At 35.4% G+C, this 18,983-nt stretch overlaps 2 protein-coding genes across 10 annotated transcripts in view; one reads left to right on the top strand and one right to left on the bottom strand.

Annotated features, from left to right (window-relative positions):
• The window catches only part of LOC136029031 (uncharacterized), a 118,790-nt gene that overhangs the window by 92,990 nt on the left and 6,817 nt on the right, over positions 1-18,983 (bottom strand). Inside the window, exon 1 of one of the 9 annotated variants that reach the window (XR_010617953.1) lies at positions 973-1,543. The exons of the other annotated variants lie outside the window; for them this stretch is intronic. The gene's annotated coding sequence lies outside the window, so the exon portion shown is untranslated. Of the gene's footprint in view, positions 1-972; positions 1,544-18,983 lie in introns of those variants that run through there. 9 annotated transcript variants of the gene reach the window in all.
• LOC136029030 (zinc finger protein OZF-like) lies at positions 9,215-10,611 on the top strand. The gene has a single exon (XM_065707063.1). It carries the CDS (start codon positions 9,394-9,396, stop codon positions 10,492-10,494), a length of 1,101 nt encoding a protein of 366 aa, XP_065563135.1. The 5' UTR covers positions 9,215-9,393; the 3' UTR covers positions 10,495-10,611.

Genomic DNA, 18,983 nt, shown 5'->3' with positions numbered 1-18,983 from the left:
ACTTTCAGGGATGGGTCTACAGGCTGAAGTATGTCCCTGGAAGGTATTTGAAGTACCCACCTCTGTTCCTTCTCCCTCTAAAGGGCCCTGACCTTTAAAAATATGTGTGTTATAAAAGTGAAACCTTGCAAAATAGATCTTCTGCCTAATTGAAGTACAACAAAATTGTTTTCAGCTTCATAACTTTGCTCAATTCCATTTTATGAGGTTTTAAAGATATGATATGCAAATACATTTCCTTAATTAAAAAAAAAAAAAAACATTGATATGGCTCAAAATTCTACTCAAATAACAGGAATTTTATTTTCAGAACTAAAGGCAGAGAAAAAGCAACTAGTAACTGAAAATTAAGGTAAAATGTTGTTTTGTCAAAATTTCAATAGGTATAGACCTGTCATGTAGGCAAATTTCAGGGCCCTCTAGAGGGGGGTGAAGGTGGGTACTTTAAAATACCTTCCCAGGACATACTTTAGGCTGTAGACCCACCCCTGAAAGTTTCATTTTCCTAACCTAAACCCTTTCCATGACAGCAAGAAGTCAATTCTAGAATTTTACCCAAAATTCTACTCAAATAACAGGAATTGCATTTTCAGAACTAAAGACAGAGAAAAAGCAGCTGGTAACTGAAAATTAAGGTAAAATGTTGTTTTGTCAAAATTTCAATAGGTATAGACCTGTCATGTAGGCGAATTTCAGGGCCCTCTAGAGGGAGAAGGAGTGGAGGTGGGTACTTTAAAATATCTTCCTGGGACATACTTTGGTCAATGTTCCTTTTACCTGAACAATGGTAAAAGTCAATGGACTAGAATTTTAACCAAAGAATTAAGTAATGCGCTCAATTTGCACCCATATCAGTTACGGAATCGTGTAGACAAAATATCTTATCAACCAAAACCTATTCACTGACTCCTACTGCCAAAAAGGCCTAGCCTATATCCAAAAAACAATCTGTATGTTTAATTCAAGTCTTACTTTAATCGGAGCAGCAATAAAGTTTTTTGTAACAATCGGAATAAAAAAAAATTGACAATCATATTCCTCAAAATAGGCTAGTTTTAATCTTCTAGCATCAATTTCAGTACAAAACCAAAATGGCGTTAAATAAAATTTCTTACAATATTTAACGACAGTTTATTTTTCTAGATGGCGCATTTACTTTTCGCAAATGAATGAAGGGTAGAGCTTCCACTTTCTAGGGTTCATTCGTTTTAACTGGATATCTACGCATAATACAGAAATTGTCTCAAAAGGAGTATAAAATTTTCAGGGATAATTAAGATATCTAGAGATTTTCCGTATAATTGGAAGGCCGAGCTTATCATTGGAATTCAGGATTTTGGAACTCGAAAATGGATTCAATTCCGATTTTTCTACACATCAACGGTAACTTGCTCGCCGAAATGAAGGCAAGACTCAATTTTGTAAACCTCGGTTTTTTATCTGAATTAAATAATAACAAAAAGGAGCAATGAAAGTAAGGAGCAACACTAAAATTCATAACTAACAGAGGTTATTCTGTATTTGTAGGGATTACCCGCCTCCACAACACCTTACTCTTCACGGTAAAGCTTTTATCACTTAAAAAAAGCCCCCCTTCTCAATACCTTGCTCTTCACGGTAAAACTTTTAGCACATAAAGAAAATCTTCCTGTTCTAAGTAAACGGCGCTTGTGTTCCAAGAATCATTCTTAAAAAAACTGGGACAAACAGTCAAACTTTAGTGTAAAAAGTAAGGTGCTAAGGAGGTGGGCAAACCTTTCATATACGGAATAATTTCTGTTTGTTTAGAGTTTGATGTTGCTCCTTACTTTCAGTTTGGAAAATTCTGTTTTTACTTAATTTTTGGTCGTTATTCAAATAATGCTGGTAAATCTAGCTCAACCTCCATGAAAAATACCTTCCCATCCCAGGAAACTCCTCTATAGAAAGGTCCTCCCACGTAAAATGCATTCCCTAAGTAAAATTCTTTCTGGGTGTTCCCATCCTTGCTGAAAATACCCTCCCCCTCCGTAAAAGTTCTTGCGGAAAATTCAGCCTGAAAAGTTCTCCTTAGCATACTTTAATTTGAAAAAGGCTAAGTTCTGACCATTTTTCCGATTAATCTTCCCCCTTCCGTGGAAATTATTTCGCAGAAACCCAAACACACTGAAAATTTCCCCGAGCAATTGAGTAGGCAAAAAGAAAGTAAGACAATTAAAAAGAACTTCAAATTCGAATCCCCCCAATATAAAATTTACCCTGGAAAGTTCGCCCTCAAAAATGTGCCCAGAAAAACCACCCCAATCACAAAATCCTATCCACCCTGAAAAATGTCTGTATACTCCCCAATAACAAACACTATACGTAAAAAACCTGAAAGACCTATCACAAGAGGTTGGTGGGATGGGGGGTCATAATATCTCCGAAGTCATAGTTTTGGGATTAGTTGCCCTCCAGGAAATGCAAAAAGACTGAAAATATCCCTCAGAACTTCTCCACCTGCAAAATTGAGCAGAAAAGAGAAAGTAAAGCAAATAAAAATAATTTCATAGGAGTTTTGTTATTTGACAGGAATTCTGTCAAATCCCCCTAGCTTAAAATTTATCCTGGGAAGTCCACCCCTGAAAATTTCCCTCCAAACAAAAAAATATCCCCAAAGAAACCCAACCCAAGCACAAAATCGCCTCCCCTCCCCTCGAAAAATATCAGCATACTTCCCAATTAAAATATCATACGTAACAATGGACAACTTTTATAGTTTAAAACCACTCACTAGGGGCTGGAAATGGGGTCATTATATCTCCAGATGCATCGTTTTGGGAATTGTATACAATTCTAAACAAAAGAGCTATCTCAAAATTCTGGTTGGATGATTTTTGGGAAAAAAGGGGCGTGGGAAAGGAGCTAGTTTCCCTCCGATTTCTTGGTCACTTAAAAAGGGCACTGGAACTTTTAATTTGTATTCGAATGAGCTCTTTCTCGATATTCTAGAACTATTGGTTCCATGCGACCTTCTCTGGGAAAAACGAAAAAAAAGGAAATAAACATACATCAGTGATCTTTCTTCGGACAAAAACATATAAAATTCTACATTTTTACAGACGGGAGCTTGAAACTTCTATAATAGGTTATATAGTGTTGTCACTCTTTAAATCTGTGTAGGATTTACTTTTTTGTTTCCTAACTAAGATTTGAAGAAGAAAATTCTCATAGGTAGGATTAAGGAGAATGTGCAGTGCAGCTGAAGACCTGTAAATTATCTTTTCCTCAGCTCCGTTGAAAACCGGAAGTTTTAGTGTCCTTTTGAACGAGTGATAAGTGATTGGAGGGCAACAAACCCCCAGCCCTCATTTCCCCAAATGCATCCGATTAAAATTTTGACATAGTATTTTGTATAAAAAAGTTCAAAGATCAGATAACAAAAACTTCAGGGTCAACACAAACCCCAGAGTGTGGGGGCAAGTGTTTTTAAGCTATGCCCTGGGACATAAAAGGTTTTTATGGAAGCGGTGTTCTTAAAAACTTCGGAGAGGGCTTGTTTGATTAGAAATTGGAAGTTGTAGTTCCCCTTTTACCAGTCAAAAGTGATTGGGGGGCACCTATCCCCCTCCGCCTCAAGCTCTCTTTTCCCCTAAAGCAGCCAATCAATTAATGCATCGAATTTCTGAGATTGTCATCTTGTTCAAAATAGACGAAAGACCACATAATTAAATTCCGGGGTTGACAAAACTCCCCAGTACCTAGCGGTAAGTAGTGTAAGTTATAAACCGGGGTATACAGGGTTTTTATGGAAGGGGTGGTTGTATAAACATCGGAGGGGGCTCATTTGATTGGAAGTAGAAAGTTCTAGTTCCATTTTTTAAAGTCAAAAGTGATCAGAGGGCAGCTATCCCCCCCACGCCCTTTTTCCCCAAATGCATCTGATCGAAGTTTTGAGATTGCCATTTTGTCTAAAACAGTCCAGGTGTCATATAAATTAGCCTCTGGGGTCGCTATACCCTCTGGAGCCCGGTTGCAAGGTTGTGAACGCAAGGGTTGTAAGTTGTGAACCGGGGGCTTATCGTAATTTTATGCGATGGGAGGTTGTATAAACTTTTGTAGAGGCTCATTTGATTGGAAATTGAACGTTTTAGTTTCATTTATAGCCCTTTACCCTCGAGGCAAGGACTGAAAATTGAAATTTCTAACTTTATTTTTAAGAGTCAAAAGTGATCAAACGGCAACCAGTCCCCCCTCTCCGCCCCTTTTCTCGAAAGGAAAGTGGTCAAAATTTTTAGATAGCTATTTTGTTCAAAACAGTCCAAAGGCCAAATCATTATGCTTCCGGGGTTCGAATTTGGTTCATCGTATTTGAAAAATTAACACGAAATTTGCGTATTAAGTTTGCATTTATCCCGTAAATAAAGGGTTGCCTCCTACTAAATACCTTACTCTTTGGTCTAAAGCGGTTAACGCTTTTAAAAAACTAATTCTACTTCTTTTAAAATTCTAATTAAACGGCCTCTGTGTTCCAGTAGCCGCTCTTAAAATTTTTTAGACAAACAATGAAACTTTATCATAAAAAGCAAGGTATTGAGAAGGGGACAACCCTTTATATATGGAATAGTTTCTGTTATTTTGAGTTTTGATGTTGCTCCATAGTTCCAGTTAAAAAAAAACTTCTTTTGTATTTAATTTCTGATTGGTTTTCAAATAATGCCGGTAACTCTGGCACAACCTCTATGAAATACACCCCTCCCCCTCATGGAAAACTTATCTGTTGAAATTTCATACTACCTAAAGTGTATCCCCCCTTAAAAATTCCCTCCAGACAGTTCCATCCTCGCTGAAAATCCCCCTCACCGTGAATTTGCTCGTGGATGATTCAGCCTGAAAAATTATCCTTAGCATTCTTTCATTTGAATAAGAATTTAATCTCCAATCGATTTCTCGATCACTCCAGAAATTCCCCCTTTCACGGAAATTATTTCTCGGAAATAAAAACATGTGGAAAATACCCCTAGATAATTCCCCAGGAACATCTCCATATGAAAAATTTGGCAAAGAAAATGTAGGACAACTAAAACGAACTTCAAATAGTAATTTTGTCAAATCCCCCCAGTGTAACATTTCCCATGAAAAATTCACCCCACCGGAAGTTTTCTTCCCAAAGGAAGATTCTCCTACAGAAATCCACCTCAAGCCCCCCCCCCTGAAAAATGCTTATATACTCCCCAATATCAAATACTTTGCATAAACAATGGGAAAATTTCAAAACATATAGACCTCTCCCCATGGACTTTGAGGGGTCATTTTACACCTAAAGACATAGTTATTTGATCGTTTAAGTATACTGAACAAAATGACTGTTTCAAAATTTGGATAAGATAACTTTGGGGGAAAATAGGTGTACGAAGGGGGCCCAGTTTCCCCCAATATTTTTGGTTTGAACCACTCCCCCCCCTCTCCCGGATATTTTCTTCCGAGTCGTAAAAAAGTAACTAAAATAAATATAAACACATTTTTTATGCGTTTTTAAAATAAATTGTGTAAACCCTCCTCCAAATAAAATCCTGGATACGTTCTTGGATATACATTCCTGGATATATATATATATATATATATATATATATATATATATATATATATATATATATATATATATATATATATATATATATATATATATATATCTTATATCTATATATATAAAAATAAGTTGTCTGTGTGTGTGTGTCGAGTGACGTCATGTTTGTGTGTCGACTGACGTCATGTTTGTCGACTGGCGTCATTACAAGGATTGAGCTGTATGCGTCATGAGGTTGTTTGTCGACTGACGTCATGTTTGTCAACTGATGAAATTACATACCGGGACACCGGGACACAAATGACGACCGGGAACCTCAAAGAGAAATTACAGACTGGGACACCCGGACACAAATCACGACCGGGACACAGGGAATATAAATGACGACCGGGACAAAGGGACACAACTACAACGGGGACACCAGGGGCACAGGCGAGATATATAAATGACGACCGAGACACAGGGATTGTTCGAATCGAAATTACAGACCGGGACACCGGGACACAAATGACGACCGGGACACAGGGAATATAAATGACGACCGGGACACTCAAAGAGAAATTACAAACTGGGACACCGGGACACAAATGACGACCGGGACACAGGGAATATAAATGACGACCGGGACACAGGGACACATCATTAGAATAATGAGGTATAGATCTGAATACGGATTGTTTTTCCCATGGACAATTATATGTTGCATGTTCAAGAGTCAGTAAACCTGACAATCTATTTATATGCACAGAGAATGGGACAGCGAAGAATGCTGTATATTCGCATGTTTTACGTAGTTAAAAACATATATTTATATATATATATCTATCTCTATTCACAGGTGGGACACAGGGACACAACTACAATGGCGCGTAACTAATATGGCGCGTAACGCGAAGCGCCCCACCAACTAGGTGTTATATATATATATATAAATATATATATATATATATATATATATATATATATATATATATATATATATGTATATATATATATATATATATATATATATATATATATATATATATATATATATATATATATATATATATATATATATATATATATATATATAAGTGTCAAAACGTGAAATTAATATTTACTCCCTTTTGATTTCTGAGAGTATCTCTGGTTTACGCTGTTATTATGAAAGTAAAGAGCAATATTAAAACCCCAACATGAGCAGAATTTATTCCATATAGGAGTGAGACTAACCCCTCCTTGTCCCCACCTCAATATCATGGTCGTAGAAATTTCAGAGGGTGCTCATCAAATCAGAAATAGGAAATACAAATCCTTTTTTAAAGTCAAATATCCGTTGATTTTTAATTAAAATCAAGTAGTTGTGTGCATCGAGCCATGACCAATTGTAGAAAAAGCAAAGGCAGATAGTCGAAGTTAGTGAGAGGCAAATCTGGCATAAGCTCTTTTCAGGATTGTTTAAAAATGATGTCAATTTATTTGTTGGGGGGTTCTGGATAAAAGAAACTTTAAAAAACGCATCAAAAAAGTGAAATTGATATCTACTCCTTTATGATTTCTGGGAGTATCTCTGGTCTACGCTGTTATAATGGAAGTGTAGAGTAATATTAAACGCCAAAATCAGCAGAATTTGTTCCGTATAAGAGGAAGAACTGCCCCCTCCTTATCCCCACCCCGATTTCGTGGTGGTATAAAATTTGGAGGGTGCTCATCTGACCAGAAACTGAGCGCTCAAGTCTTTTGTTTAAGTCAAACGTGACTAGAGACCAACCATTCGTATGGGGGGAGTATTTTCTTAGGGAATATTTTCAGTTGGGGGGTATTTTCTAAGGGAGGTAATTTCAATTGAGGGTATTTTCCCTGGTGGATAAGTTCCAGGGGGGATATGCCACTAGGCTACTTTCGGACACAAAGACAAAAATAAAGACTGAAAATTAAGTTGATAAATGCTAAGTTTTCGAGGACATTTTCAATCCAGGGGGCTTGTATTGATGCAATTATCAAATTATTGTTCTGATTCATTAGGATCTGATCAACCGTTCGTAAGTTAAAAATACTTCATTTGTTCTACTTTTCCGAATTAACCGGCCCCCCACTCTCCCCCCTGATGGTCAAATCGGGAAATTGACTATTTCTAATTTAATCAGATCTGGTCCCTGATGCGCCTGCCAAATTTCATCGTCCTAGCTTACCTGGAAGTTACCTTGGAAGTATCAAAACCGGGACCGACAGACAGACCGACAGAATTTGCGATTGATATATGTCACTTGGCTAATACCAAGTGCCATAAAAAACTAAAAAAGAAAAAAAAACTAAAATATGATGTAAAAAAAATAAAAAAATAAAAAAAATAAAAAAAATAAAAAAAGGGAAAAAACTGTAATAAAAGATAAAAAAGGAAACACCGGAGCAACGCAAAACCAGGCTTGTGGCTCAAAGAGAAAGGGCCAGATTAGGAATGTCTAATTTACGTCATCAATTCGAGCCAAAAATGACACAGCGTTGCCGGGACCCAGAACAAAATGGACAATGAAAATCCATATATAAAAGCCTACCACGTGCCATGCTGGGGCCCGGTGGCAAAGCCGCCGGGACTCAGCACTGTCTGTGGTTAGAATACAAGGAACAACTCATTGTCACTTATATAGAAGCCTGCCATGTGCCATGATGGGGTCCCGGCGACGAAGCCGCCGGGACCCAGCGCTGTCTGCGGTTAGAACACAAAGGAAAATGAGAATCCATATATAGAAGCCTGCCATGTGCCATGCTGGGCCCTGGCGGCGAAGCATGGTACACGGCAGGCTTCTATATATAGATTCTCATTGTCCCTTGTGTTCTGGGTCACGGCAACACCATGTCATTTTTGGATCAAATTAATGACGTAAATTGGATATTCCTAATCTAGCCCTTTCTCATTGAGCCGCAAGCCTGGTTTTGCGCTGCTCTGGTGTTCCCTTTTTTATCTTTTATTACAGTTTTTTTCCTTTTTTATTTTTTTTTGACGTCACATTTTAGTTTTTTCTTTTTTAGTTTGGCCCTCTCTCTTTGAGCCGCAAGCCTGGTTTTACGTTGCTCCAGTGTTTGGTCCTGGTTTTCAATTTTTGGGAACGTATTAGGATAATTTCTTTTTGACCATTAATTGACACTCTGACAAATTTTCTTTGAGCAGCAAGCATTCTAAACTTCAACAATTTCTACTAAACTTCAAACTTTTGGTTTTCTGTATTAAGGTTTTCGAATTGCTTTAATCCATTGTCAAAATATATAGAAATATTTGTGCAATCACCAGTTTTTTATATTTTAAGCAATTTAATAAAATCTTTTGAGCTCGTGTAACGGTAATGTAACGGACACTACATTTATATATATATATATATATATATATATATATATATATATATATATATATATATATATATATATATGTATATATATATATATATATATATATATATATATATATATATATATATATATATATATATATATATATATATATAAATATATATATATATATATGGTGAAAGTTGACATCTCAAGATTTTCTGGCCTAAAAATCGATCTATATATGTCACAAGTTTCAGAAAATTCGTCCAGAGCCTTAATTTTTGGGGAAAAGACATGTGAATGACGTCATTATTGTATACATCAGTATCTTAATGACTTCATCCACTAATATAAAAGGCTGCATTCACATTACATCGGTAAATGACGTCACATAAAAATTCATACCATAATCTATTTCAGTGACGTCATTCATAGGATAAAAACAAGCGTTGTTTAGGAAAATCCATCAGTCTACTTTTGAAAAGCGAGTAGTAATATAAAGTACAAATATAGACAGCCAGCATTATACCTTTAGTGATATGGCACTAAGTTTTGGAAACTTTGATCTTGTCCCAGATTCCCAGCTTATGAATGGAGTGACCGATTTTACATACCAAGAAGACTTACAACTGGACTGCAAAAAACAAAATCCTTTGAAGCACAGATTGGCTAGGCATATGAGAACTGAAAATGGAAAAAAATACGATGAATGTGAAGAATGCAAAAAGACGTTTTCTTCGAAGTTTAACTTGGCTGTGCATATGAGAATTCACAGTGGAGAAAAACCATATGAATGTGAAACATGCAAAAGAAAATTTTCCAATAAGTCCCATTTGATTATGCATATGAGAATTCACAGTGGAGAAAAACCATATGAATGTGAAACATGCAAGAAGAAATTTTCTATCAAGTCCAATTTGGCTGTGCATATGAGAACCCATACTGGTGAAAAACCCTATGAATGTGAAACATGCAAAAAGAAATTTTTTATCAAGTCCCATTTGGCTGTGCATGTGAGAACCCATACTGGGGAAAAACCATATGACTGTGAAACATGCAAAAAGAAATTTTTTATCAAGTCCCATTTGGCTGTGCATATGAGAACCCATACTGGTGAAAAACCCTATGAATGTGAAACATGCAAAAAGAAATTTTTTATCAAGTCCCATTTGGCTGTGCATATGAGGACCCATACTGGTGAAAAACCATATGACTGTGAAACATGCAAAAAGAAATTTTCTACCAAGTTCTATTTGGCTAATCATATGAGAACCCATACTGGTGAAAAACCATATGAATGTGACGTATGCGAAAAGAAATTGTCTTCAAAGTATGTTTTGACTGAGCATATGAGAACGCACACTGGTGAAAAACCCTATGGATGTAAAACATGCAAAATGGAATTTTCTAGCAGGTCTAGTTTGGCTAAGCATATGAAAACTCACAATGGAGAAAAACCCTATGAATGTGAAGTATGCAAAAAGAAATTTTCTATCAAGTCCCATTTGCCTGTGCATATGAGAATTCACAGTGGAGAAAAACCATATGAATGTGAAACATGCAAAAAGAAATTTTCTATCAAGAACAATTTCACTAGGCATATGAAGACCCACGCTGATGAAAAACCATATGAACTCTAAGAATTCAAAAGTGTTACGAGGTGTTAGCACTACTGATTTCTCTTTTTTTTCAAAATTGACATTTGATACAGTTAAATTTCTGTTTGTTTTAAGTCTCAATTAAATTTTATAATTTAACCCTCACTCGTCTTTGGATTTAGTATAGCTCTGCTTTTGTCTGATTTTTTTCCTATAATTACTCAATAATATATATGAGCCTGAAAAACACGCCAACCTTTTGAAAAAGAGGGAGAAACCCTCCAAAAAATTAAAGTGATCTCGCCAATGTCTACTATTCTGCCTAGTAAAGAAAGGACCACGACACATAGTACCCTATAATCAATTGCTTTGACAATATATCGGATCGAAATCAAAAATCACCATAAGAATCGCCATTGCCAAAAAGCACAGGAAATTACGGAAAATACGGTGACCTTTTAGAATCGTTGTGATATAAAAATGAAACCTTGATAAATATACTGCTCGGTTCTTAACTTAGTGGTTGACCCACTAAGTCTCTAGGTTTAGGGCTCACTCTATTTTGTTATTTTCATCTTTTTGCCCATGCACTTTTTAAGGCTCTTCTTTTTATATGCTCGGGGGTCGTAATTCATTCACTAGGGGTACAAGATATACGTCGAATAGGGGGATATTATCGATATTACAATATCGATATTACAATATAAATAATTTGAATAAGTAAGTATAACAATATGTAATCCTTCTTTTGATATACAACTTGGAGTGGTCCCAGAACCACATGCTTACACTTCTCCAACCACTAAGTAATTGGGAGTTGGAGTCAGGGGCGTAATTTGCTACGGAGCAGAGGGGTAGCTTTCCCTCCCAGACCTCAGTTTTCCTCCAGACCCCAGTTTACCCCCCCCCCTCTCAGCTGAAATTTAGTTTCTCCGAAAATGTCGCCAAAACTTAGATAAGCCTGCATAATTCAAGCATCTACTGAAACAGGTCATTTTTTTTAAGCACAATTTTACCTTTTTTTTTCCATTACGGCACGTTTTTCAGTTTTTGTGTCATTTTGACAATATATCGGATCGAAATCAAAAGTCACCATTAGAATCACCATTGCCAAAAAGCACAGGAAATTACAGTCCTCTGGCTCGGAAAACAAGGGAAATCACTTTTTTGCAAGGGTAGCACTGATTTGTCCTTCTTCAATTTTTTTCTTCAATCTTTTTGTTCCAGTGCCCCGCTAGCGGGGCACTGGAACATCATAATGAGTTGTTTAAGGACTTGCCGGTTAATTCAGAAAAAAATGAAAAAATGAAGTATTTGTAACTTACGAATGGGTGATCAAATCTTAATGAAATTTGATATCTAGAAGGATCTTGTGCTTTACAACTCTCATTTTAAATCCCCACCAGATCCAGTAACATTCAAGAAAGTTGGAGGGGGAAACCTGAATTCTTGGAAAACGTGAAAATCGAGTTGTCTTACGAATGGGTGATCGAATCTTAATGAAACTTGAAATATAGAAGGATATTATGTCTCAGATGCTCCATTTTTAATTTGAACCGGATCCGGGGACATAGAGGGTTGGAGGGGGGAAACAGAAATCTTGGAAAACGCTTAGAGTGGAGAGATCGAGATGAAACTTGAAGGGAAGAATAAACACACGTTATAGATACGAGATTGACATAATTGGTACGGATCCGTTCTCTTTGGGGGAGCTGGGGGTTGTTAATTTGGAAAAATTAGAAAAATTGAGGTATTTTTAACTTACGAACGGGCGACCGGATCTTAATGAAATTTGATATTTAGAAGGAATTGGTTTCTCGTAAATCAACATCATTGGTTTCCTCGTAATATAAAAACACTTACTCATTTGACCAAATTTAAGTTTATCATGTATCATCCGATTTATTTTCCATATCATTTTTGGATTATATGGAAGACGTAAAACTTAACGTCTTCAAGAGATGCAAAAGGGCTATATTTTGATAAATCTTTTTTGCTCAATATACCTGATAAAGGCTGTTGAACTTCACTTACGCGATTCCCTTGTCTGCAAAAATTGTCCTGACCATACATCGTCGTTTCAGAATTATAGGTTGCAGATCATATTGTGGGGTCAGGTCAAGTACGGCGCCATTTTACTGTGGGGTGTCATTTTACTTTCTATACGGTTTACAACTGCTCAAACTTAAAATTTAACATCAAATGAATCCTTTCATAATATTTCCATTACCGTCCATCGTAAATTACGACCCTTGTAAAAAAAAAAGATTATACACACTATGCTCTTTACTATGGAAATAGGACTGTGTAAATTACGATAAGCTATGCCAGAGATTATATTCCAAACATCACCTAATGGGCTTTTAAAAAAAATTCGTTTTTAAAAAACCCACAGTTTTTGGTCATGTAATAGTAGGAAGACACGGCTGGGACTTTTCTAATGGAGAATGCCAGACGAAATTTCTAAACATGATCTCTATGTAATATGTCTAAATAACCTAGTGGTGGTTCCGATCTCTCTTGTACTTGCGGAAAAATCTTTGTTAACCCCCCCCCCCCCTCCCTCCCAAAATTTTCAGACATAATTTTTAAAACTTATCTTCCCTAAGCACCGATTTACTTCTTATTACAAGACGAAATCCTGAAAAATACAGACAGGTTTGGATACAAAAAAAAACCCATAAAAATCAATTAAGTTCGGTCAACTTACTTTTATGTTCAAGGAATGGCGAGGAAGATACGGGAAAAATTGATATTAAAAATTCAATTTGCTTATATTTACTACCAATTGTGATCTCTGCTTCATTTCCTTAAAACTAAAATTTAAAAAATTACAAAATGTTTATAATTAAGGTTATTCGTTCGAAATTTTACGACTCGAAGAAGCAGTCAAACTTTTTTGGATAAAAGAAGAAAAGAGAATAGGCAAATAGCCCAATTCCCAATTAACCAATTCCAAAAAAGAACAAGTTTAAAGAACATAATGCGACAGGTTGATAAAGTTGAGTCTTGCTTATCGACCGATAGCAAAAACCGTCTTATGTCGAAAATCTAAAGTCACAGGATAGCAGAACAAGACATGTTTGTATACTTATTAATTGCTGCTCTAAGATACATTTGCTCGTATTTTCACTCACCTCCTCATTTATTTTAGGAAAGGGGACTTCAGCCTAAGCTCGCATATCCAAACAGCCTCGTTTCTTACTGCGAAATATTTTTTCAGACTTCGGAATCCCCTTTTAAAGTAAATCAAAATGGTTTTCCAAAGAGAATGTAAAATTAAATCACGCAAAAAAATTGTTTATATCCATTTCTGTTTAGTTTTTACAAGTCAGGAAAACGCTTCGGAGGGGGGGGGGTTGTGTCCAAACCCAAAAAATACTTTGGATGCAGCCTTATATATATATATATATATATATATATATATATATATATATATATATATATATATATACATATATATATATATATATATATATATATATATATATATATATATATATATATATATATATATATATATATATATATATATATATATATATATATATATATATATATATATATATATATGAGAGCTTTGACTGGCGAAAAATTTTATAAAATATATATATATAAAAAAGCAAACTCGATTTCAAGAATGTAATTCAAATGAATAATTACAAATATTCATTTACTGGTACATTTTATTCTTAAAAAAAAAAAAGGTAAAACCAAATTTAGGTTCCATTGAGCCTAAATGCCAGTTTGAAAGCGCATTGATTTTTTGTTTTGTTTTAGCCATATACTTCAATGGCTGAATGTATTTCTAATAATTTGAGTCATACTATTGTTTTGCGTCGCTACAAACGTGAAATGCATACTAGGTTTTGTACGACTTTTAAGATTTTAGACCGCAAGATTTTAATTACAAACATAATTAAAATAGAGCTGTTCCTGGGTGTTTCATGTAAGGCTGCTACAACCAAGAAACGAGAGATGAATTGGGTTGTTACAACCGAAAAACGGAATTTTCCCAAAGATCATACGTCAGCAATTCTCTTTCCATTGATTGGTGCAAATATCTACTAAGAGCTATGCCGTTCATCAAACAGTTCGTGGTAACGAACTGTAGTAAGGAGCGACCCGGCTCAATAGTAACCAAAACTCTAAAAAATGGAATTTTGATACCAATAGCTATATCAAAAGAATCGCATTTTAATGCTGGTTTTAAATATATAAGTTTCATCAAGTTTAATCTTACCCATCAAAAGTTACGAGCCTGAGAAAATTTTGCGTTATTTTAGAAAATAGGGGAAAACACCCCCTAAAAGTCATAGAATCTTAACGAAAATCACACCATCAGATTCAGCGTATCAGAGAACCCTATTGTAGAAGTTTCGAGCTCCTATCTACAAAAATGTGGAATTTTGCATTTTTTGCCAGAAGGCAGATCACGGATGCGTGTTTATTTGTTTTTTTTTTTTTTTTTTTTTTTTTCCCAGGGGTGATCGTATCGACCCAGTTGTCCTAGAATGTTGCAAGAGGGCTCATTCTAACGGAAATGAAAAGCTCTAGTGCCCTTTTTAAGTGACCAAAAAAATTGGAGGGCACCTAGGCCCCCTCCCACGCTAATTATTTTCCCAAAGTCAACGGATCAAAATTCTGAGATAGCCATTTTATTCAGCGTAGTCGAAAAACCTTATAACTATGTCTTTAGGGACGACTTACTCCCCCACAGTCCCCGTGGGAGGGGCAACAAGTTACAAACTTTGACCTGTACTTACATATAGTAATGGTTATTGGGAAGTATACAGGCGTTTTCAGGAGGATTTTTTTGGTTGGGGGGAGGGGTTGAGAAGAGGGGGATATGCTGGGGGAACTTTCCATCGAGAATTTGTCATGGGAAAAGAAAACTTCCATGAAGGGAGAGCAGGATTTACTAGCATTATTTAAAAAAAAAAAAAAATAAATGTGAAAAAGCTTTTTCAGCTGGAAGTAAGGAACAGCAATAAAACTTAAAACAAACAGAAATTATTACCCATATAAGGGGCTCACCTCCTTATGATACCTAGCTTTTTACGCTAAAGTATTTTTAGTAATTTCAACTATTTATTCTACGGCTTTTGTGATTCAGGGGTCATTCTTAATGAATTGGGATAAAATTTAAGCTTTAGTGTAAAGAGCGAGGTACTGACGATGGGGCGAATCCCCTCATATATGTAATAAAAACATGAGAATACAAAAGTTCTTTACGTAAGCTAATTTATAAGCTACGTAAATCTTTTACCAATAAAAAGATTCGTAAAAAATTAAAAGTTCTAGTTGCCTTTTTAATTAACCAAAAAATCGGAGGGCAACTAGGCTTCGCCCCCGCTCTTTTTTTCTCAAAATCATTCGATCAAAATTATGAGAAAGCCATTTAGCCCCCCCCCCCAAAAAAAAAATATTCAAATTTCGTTTTGATTATTCCTCTGCGGAGAGCCAAAATCAAAACATGCATTGATTCAAAAACGTTCAGAAATTAAATACAAAAAAAACAAGTTTTTTCAACTGAAAGTAAGGAGTGACATCAAAACTTAAAACGCACAGAAATTACTTCGTATATGAAAGAGGCTGCTTCCTCATCAACGCCCCGCTCTTTACGCTAAAGTTTGACTCTTTCTCTCAATTCTTCTTTCTAAAACAGTAAAAAACTTTAGCGTAAAGAGCGGGGCGTTGATGAGGAAGCAGCCTCTTTCATATACGAAGTAATTTCTGTGCGTTTTAAGTTTTGATGTCACTCCTAACTTTCAGTTGAAAAAACTTGTTTTTTTGTATTTAATTATATCAAAAAACGAACTCTTCAAAACTTTCTTTTTTTGAAACTTACTTACATCAAGCAACAACATAATAGATAGCAACATGGATCAAAGTTTTGAATTAGAAATATCTTTTTATTGTGACTGCGCGATTTGTAAAGGCCATTACCATGACTTTAGCAATTCATACGATAGTAATGCAGCAAATTTAGAAATAGTGGGAAATGAATAAGACGAGGATAATTTGGAAGAAATGAGGAGAAGAATCTTGGATGAAATGGACAAAAATTTACTCAAGGCAGGCTCATCAGTTTCTGCAGTGGAGGAGAGTTACTAACATCACAAGAAACAATACAAACAAAGGACACCTTCTCCATTTCAAGGAAGGTATCGCAAACGGAGGTTCGATATGGCAGAAAAAGAAGAGGAAGATCAAAAGAAGAGACACAGAGAAGATGGATCTCCCTACAGCGATAGCTCCAGATATTCAAGAAATAAGAGAGAAGACACCTACGAGAGAACTAGGAAATATAAGGCTCCAAAATCCTTCTGGAGGAGCTCATAGGTTTAATAGGAATTTTCTGCTTTAGATGCTAATATGCTTGTAAAAAACAAAATTCTTTTCAACTTCAAAGAAATTTATAGGAAATTTATAGCAGTTTCGAAAATTTTCGTTTTCTGAGTATCAAAATTATTTATTCCATAGGCTAGTTTTGAATTAAGTAAATTTTTGATAATATGATCGTTGTTCTTAAAAAATGTTCTTTTTGCCTAACTTTGGATATATAGAGAAAAAGAACATTTTTCTCAATTTTTTTTGGCACATAAAAAGGTAATTTTTAGCAAAACCAGGCCACAAGAGTGGAGGTAGCCCCTCCATGATACCCCTGTCGGTTGAGCAGATAATACTCACTTCACAGTATGTGAGGGGGACTTGGGAGCTAGCTAAAATAGCCTAAAAACATGACCAACCCTTTCTAAACCCTTTCATTAACAGCTGCTAAATTAACACTATCGTTGTTTAGTTAAAACTTCTATTGGTAAAACTTAACAGATGAAAATCATAAATCAGGAAAAGATTCCCCTGAAAAAATACTGTAAACAGTTGGTAGCAATAAACTGTACATAAGGAGCGACAAGGCTCAATAGTTAAGTCTCTAGAGAAAAGTCTAGAAAAAATAGAAAAGTCTCCGATACATTTTTGAATGAACATCAAGTACTTCATTTTGATAAAAATAAAATCTCAAAATTACAAGACGATCATAACCGTTTGATTGATTAAAATTTCCGCGGCCAGGGCAAATTTCCCCCCCCCCCAAACCACCTCTCAAGTTGCCTATTGCCAATTTGAAAAAAGGAAACTTTTCTGTATAACCTAGGCTCTATAGGGCCTTTTCTCCCATTTACGTTTTTTACTGCAGTGACTAATTACAGTAACTATGATCTATTTGCATAAAGATTTTTACAACTAGCTAGATTTGCGAAGCTTCGTAACAATAAATGTGGTTACGATGTAAACATACTCGCAACACTTGCAAATATTTTCGAACGATTTTAACTGTTGGGAACTTTTCCAAAAATGTAAATTGTTTCATCACTGTGTCCATGCAAAACAGCTGTATCTGAGAGTAGATCACAGACATCAACAAAAGCATGATTAAAACCAACCTGTTGCTGTCCAGCGGGAATAAAAAGATAGAGAAGTCGAGTCCCTTGTTTGTTATTAAATATAAAAAAACTAATTTTTTTAGCTGAAAGTTAGGAGCGACATTAAAACTTAAAACGAACAGAAATCAATCCGTATATGAAATGAGTTGTCCCCTCCACAATCCCTCGCTCTTTACACTAAAGCTTTTAATTGTTTTAAAAAGTAGAATTGTGGCAGAGTCAAACTTTAGCGTAAAGAGCGAGGGATTGCGGAGGGGACAACTCCTTTCATATACGGATTGATTTCTGTTCGTTTTAAGTTTTAATGTCGCTCCTTACTTTCAGCTAAAAAAATTAGTTTTTTTTTTATTTAATTTCTGAACGTTTTTGAATTAATGCATGTTTGGTTTTGGCTCTCCGAACATAAATTATTAAAATGAAATTTGTATATTAACTCTTTTTTTGGCTAAATGGCTTTCTCTTAGTTTTGATCAGACGATATTGAGAAATAAGGGGTGGAGAAAGAGGCCTAGTTGCCCTCCAATTTTTCGGTTACTTAAAAAGGCAACTAGAACTTTTAATTTTTAACGAACGTTTTATTAGTAAAAAATATACGTAACTTAAGAACTAACTTACGTAACAAACTTTCATAACCTTATATTTTTATTATGTATACGAGGGGGTTTGTACCCTCGCTAATACCTCGCTCTTTACACTAAATCCTAAGTTTTGTCCCAATTCTTTAAGAATGACCCCCGAATCAGAAATGCCGTAGAATAAATAGTTGAAATTACTAAAAATACTTTAGCATAAAGAGCAAGGTATTTATCTCCTCCTAAATACCTCGCTCTTTATGCTAAAGTGTTTTTAGAACCCCTCATATGCGTAATAATCTCTGTTCGTTTTAAGTTTCAATGCTACTTCTTCCTTTCATTTGAAAAAACGTTTTCATGTTTATTTTTCATTGTTTTCTTATAGTAATGCTAGAGAATCCTGCGCCCTTGTCATTGAATTTTTCTTCCCCCATGACATATTCCTCCAAGGAAAGATCCTCCAACATAGCCCCCTCTCCTCATCCCCACCCACAAACAAAATAAAATCCCC

Source organism: Artemia franciscana, chromosome 7 (assembly GCF_032884065.1).
Source record: "Artemia franciscana chromosome 7, ASM3288406v1, whole genome shotgun sequence".
Classification (NCBI taxonomy): Eukaryota; Metazoa; Arthropoda; class Branchiopoda; order Anostraca; family Artemiidae; genus Artemia; species Artemia franciscana.
This window is presented reverse-complemented; position numbering and strand designations above follow the sequence as displayed.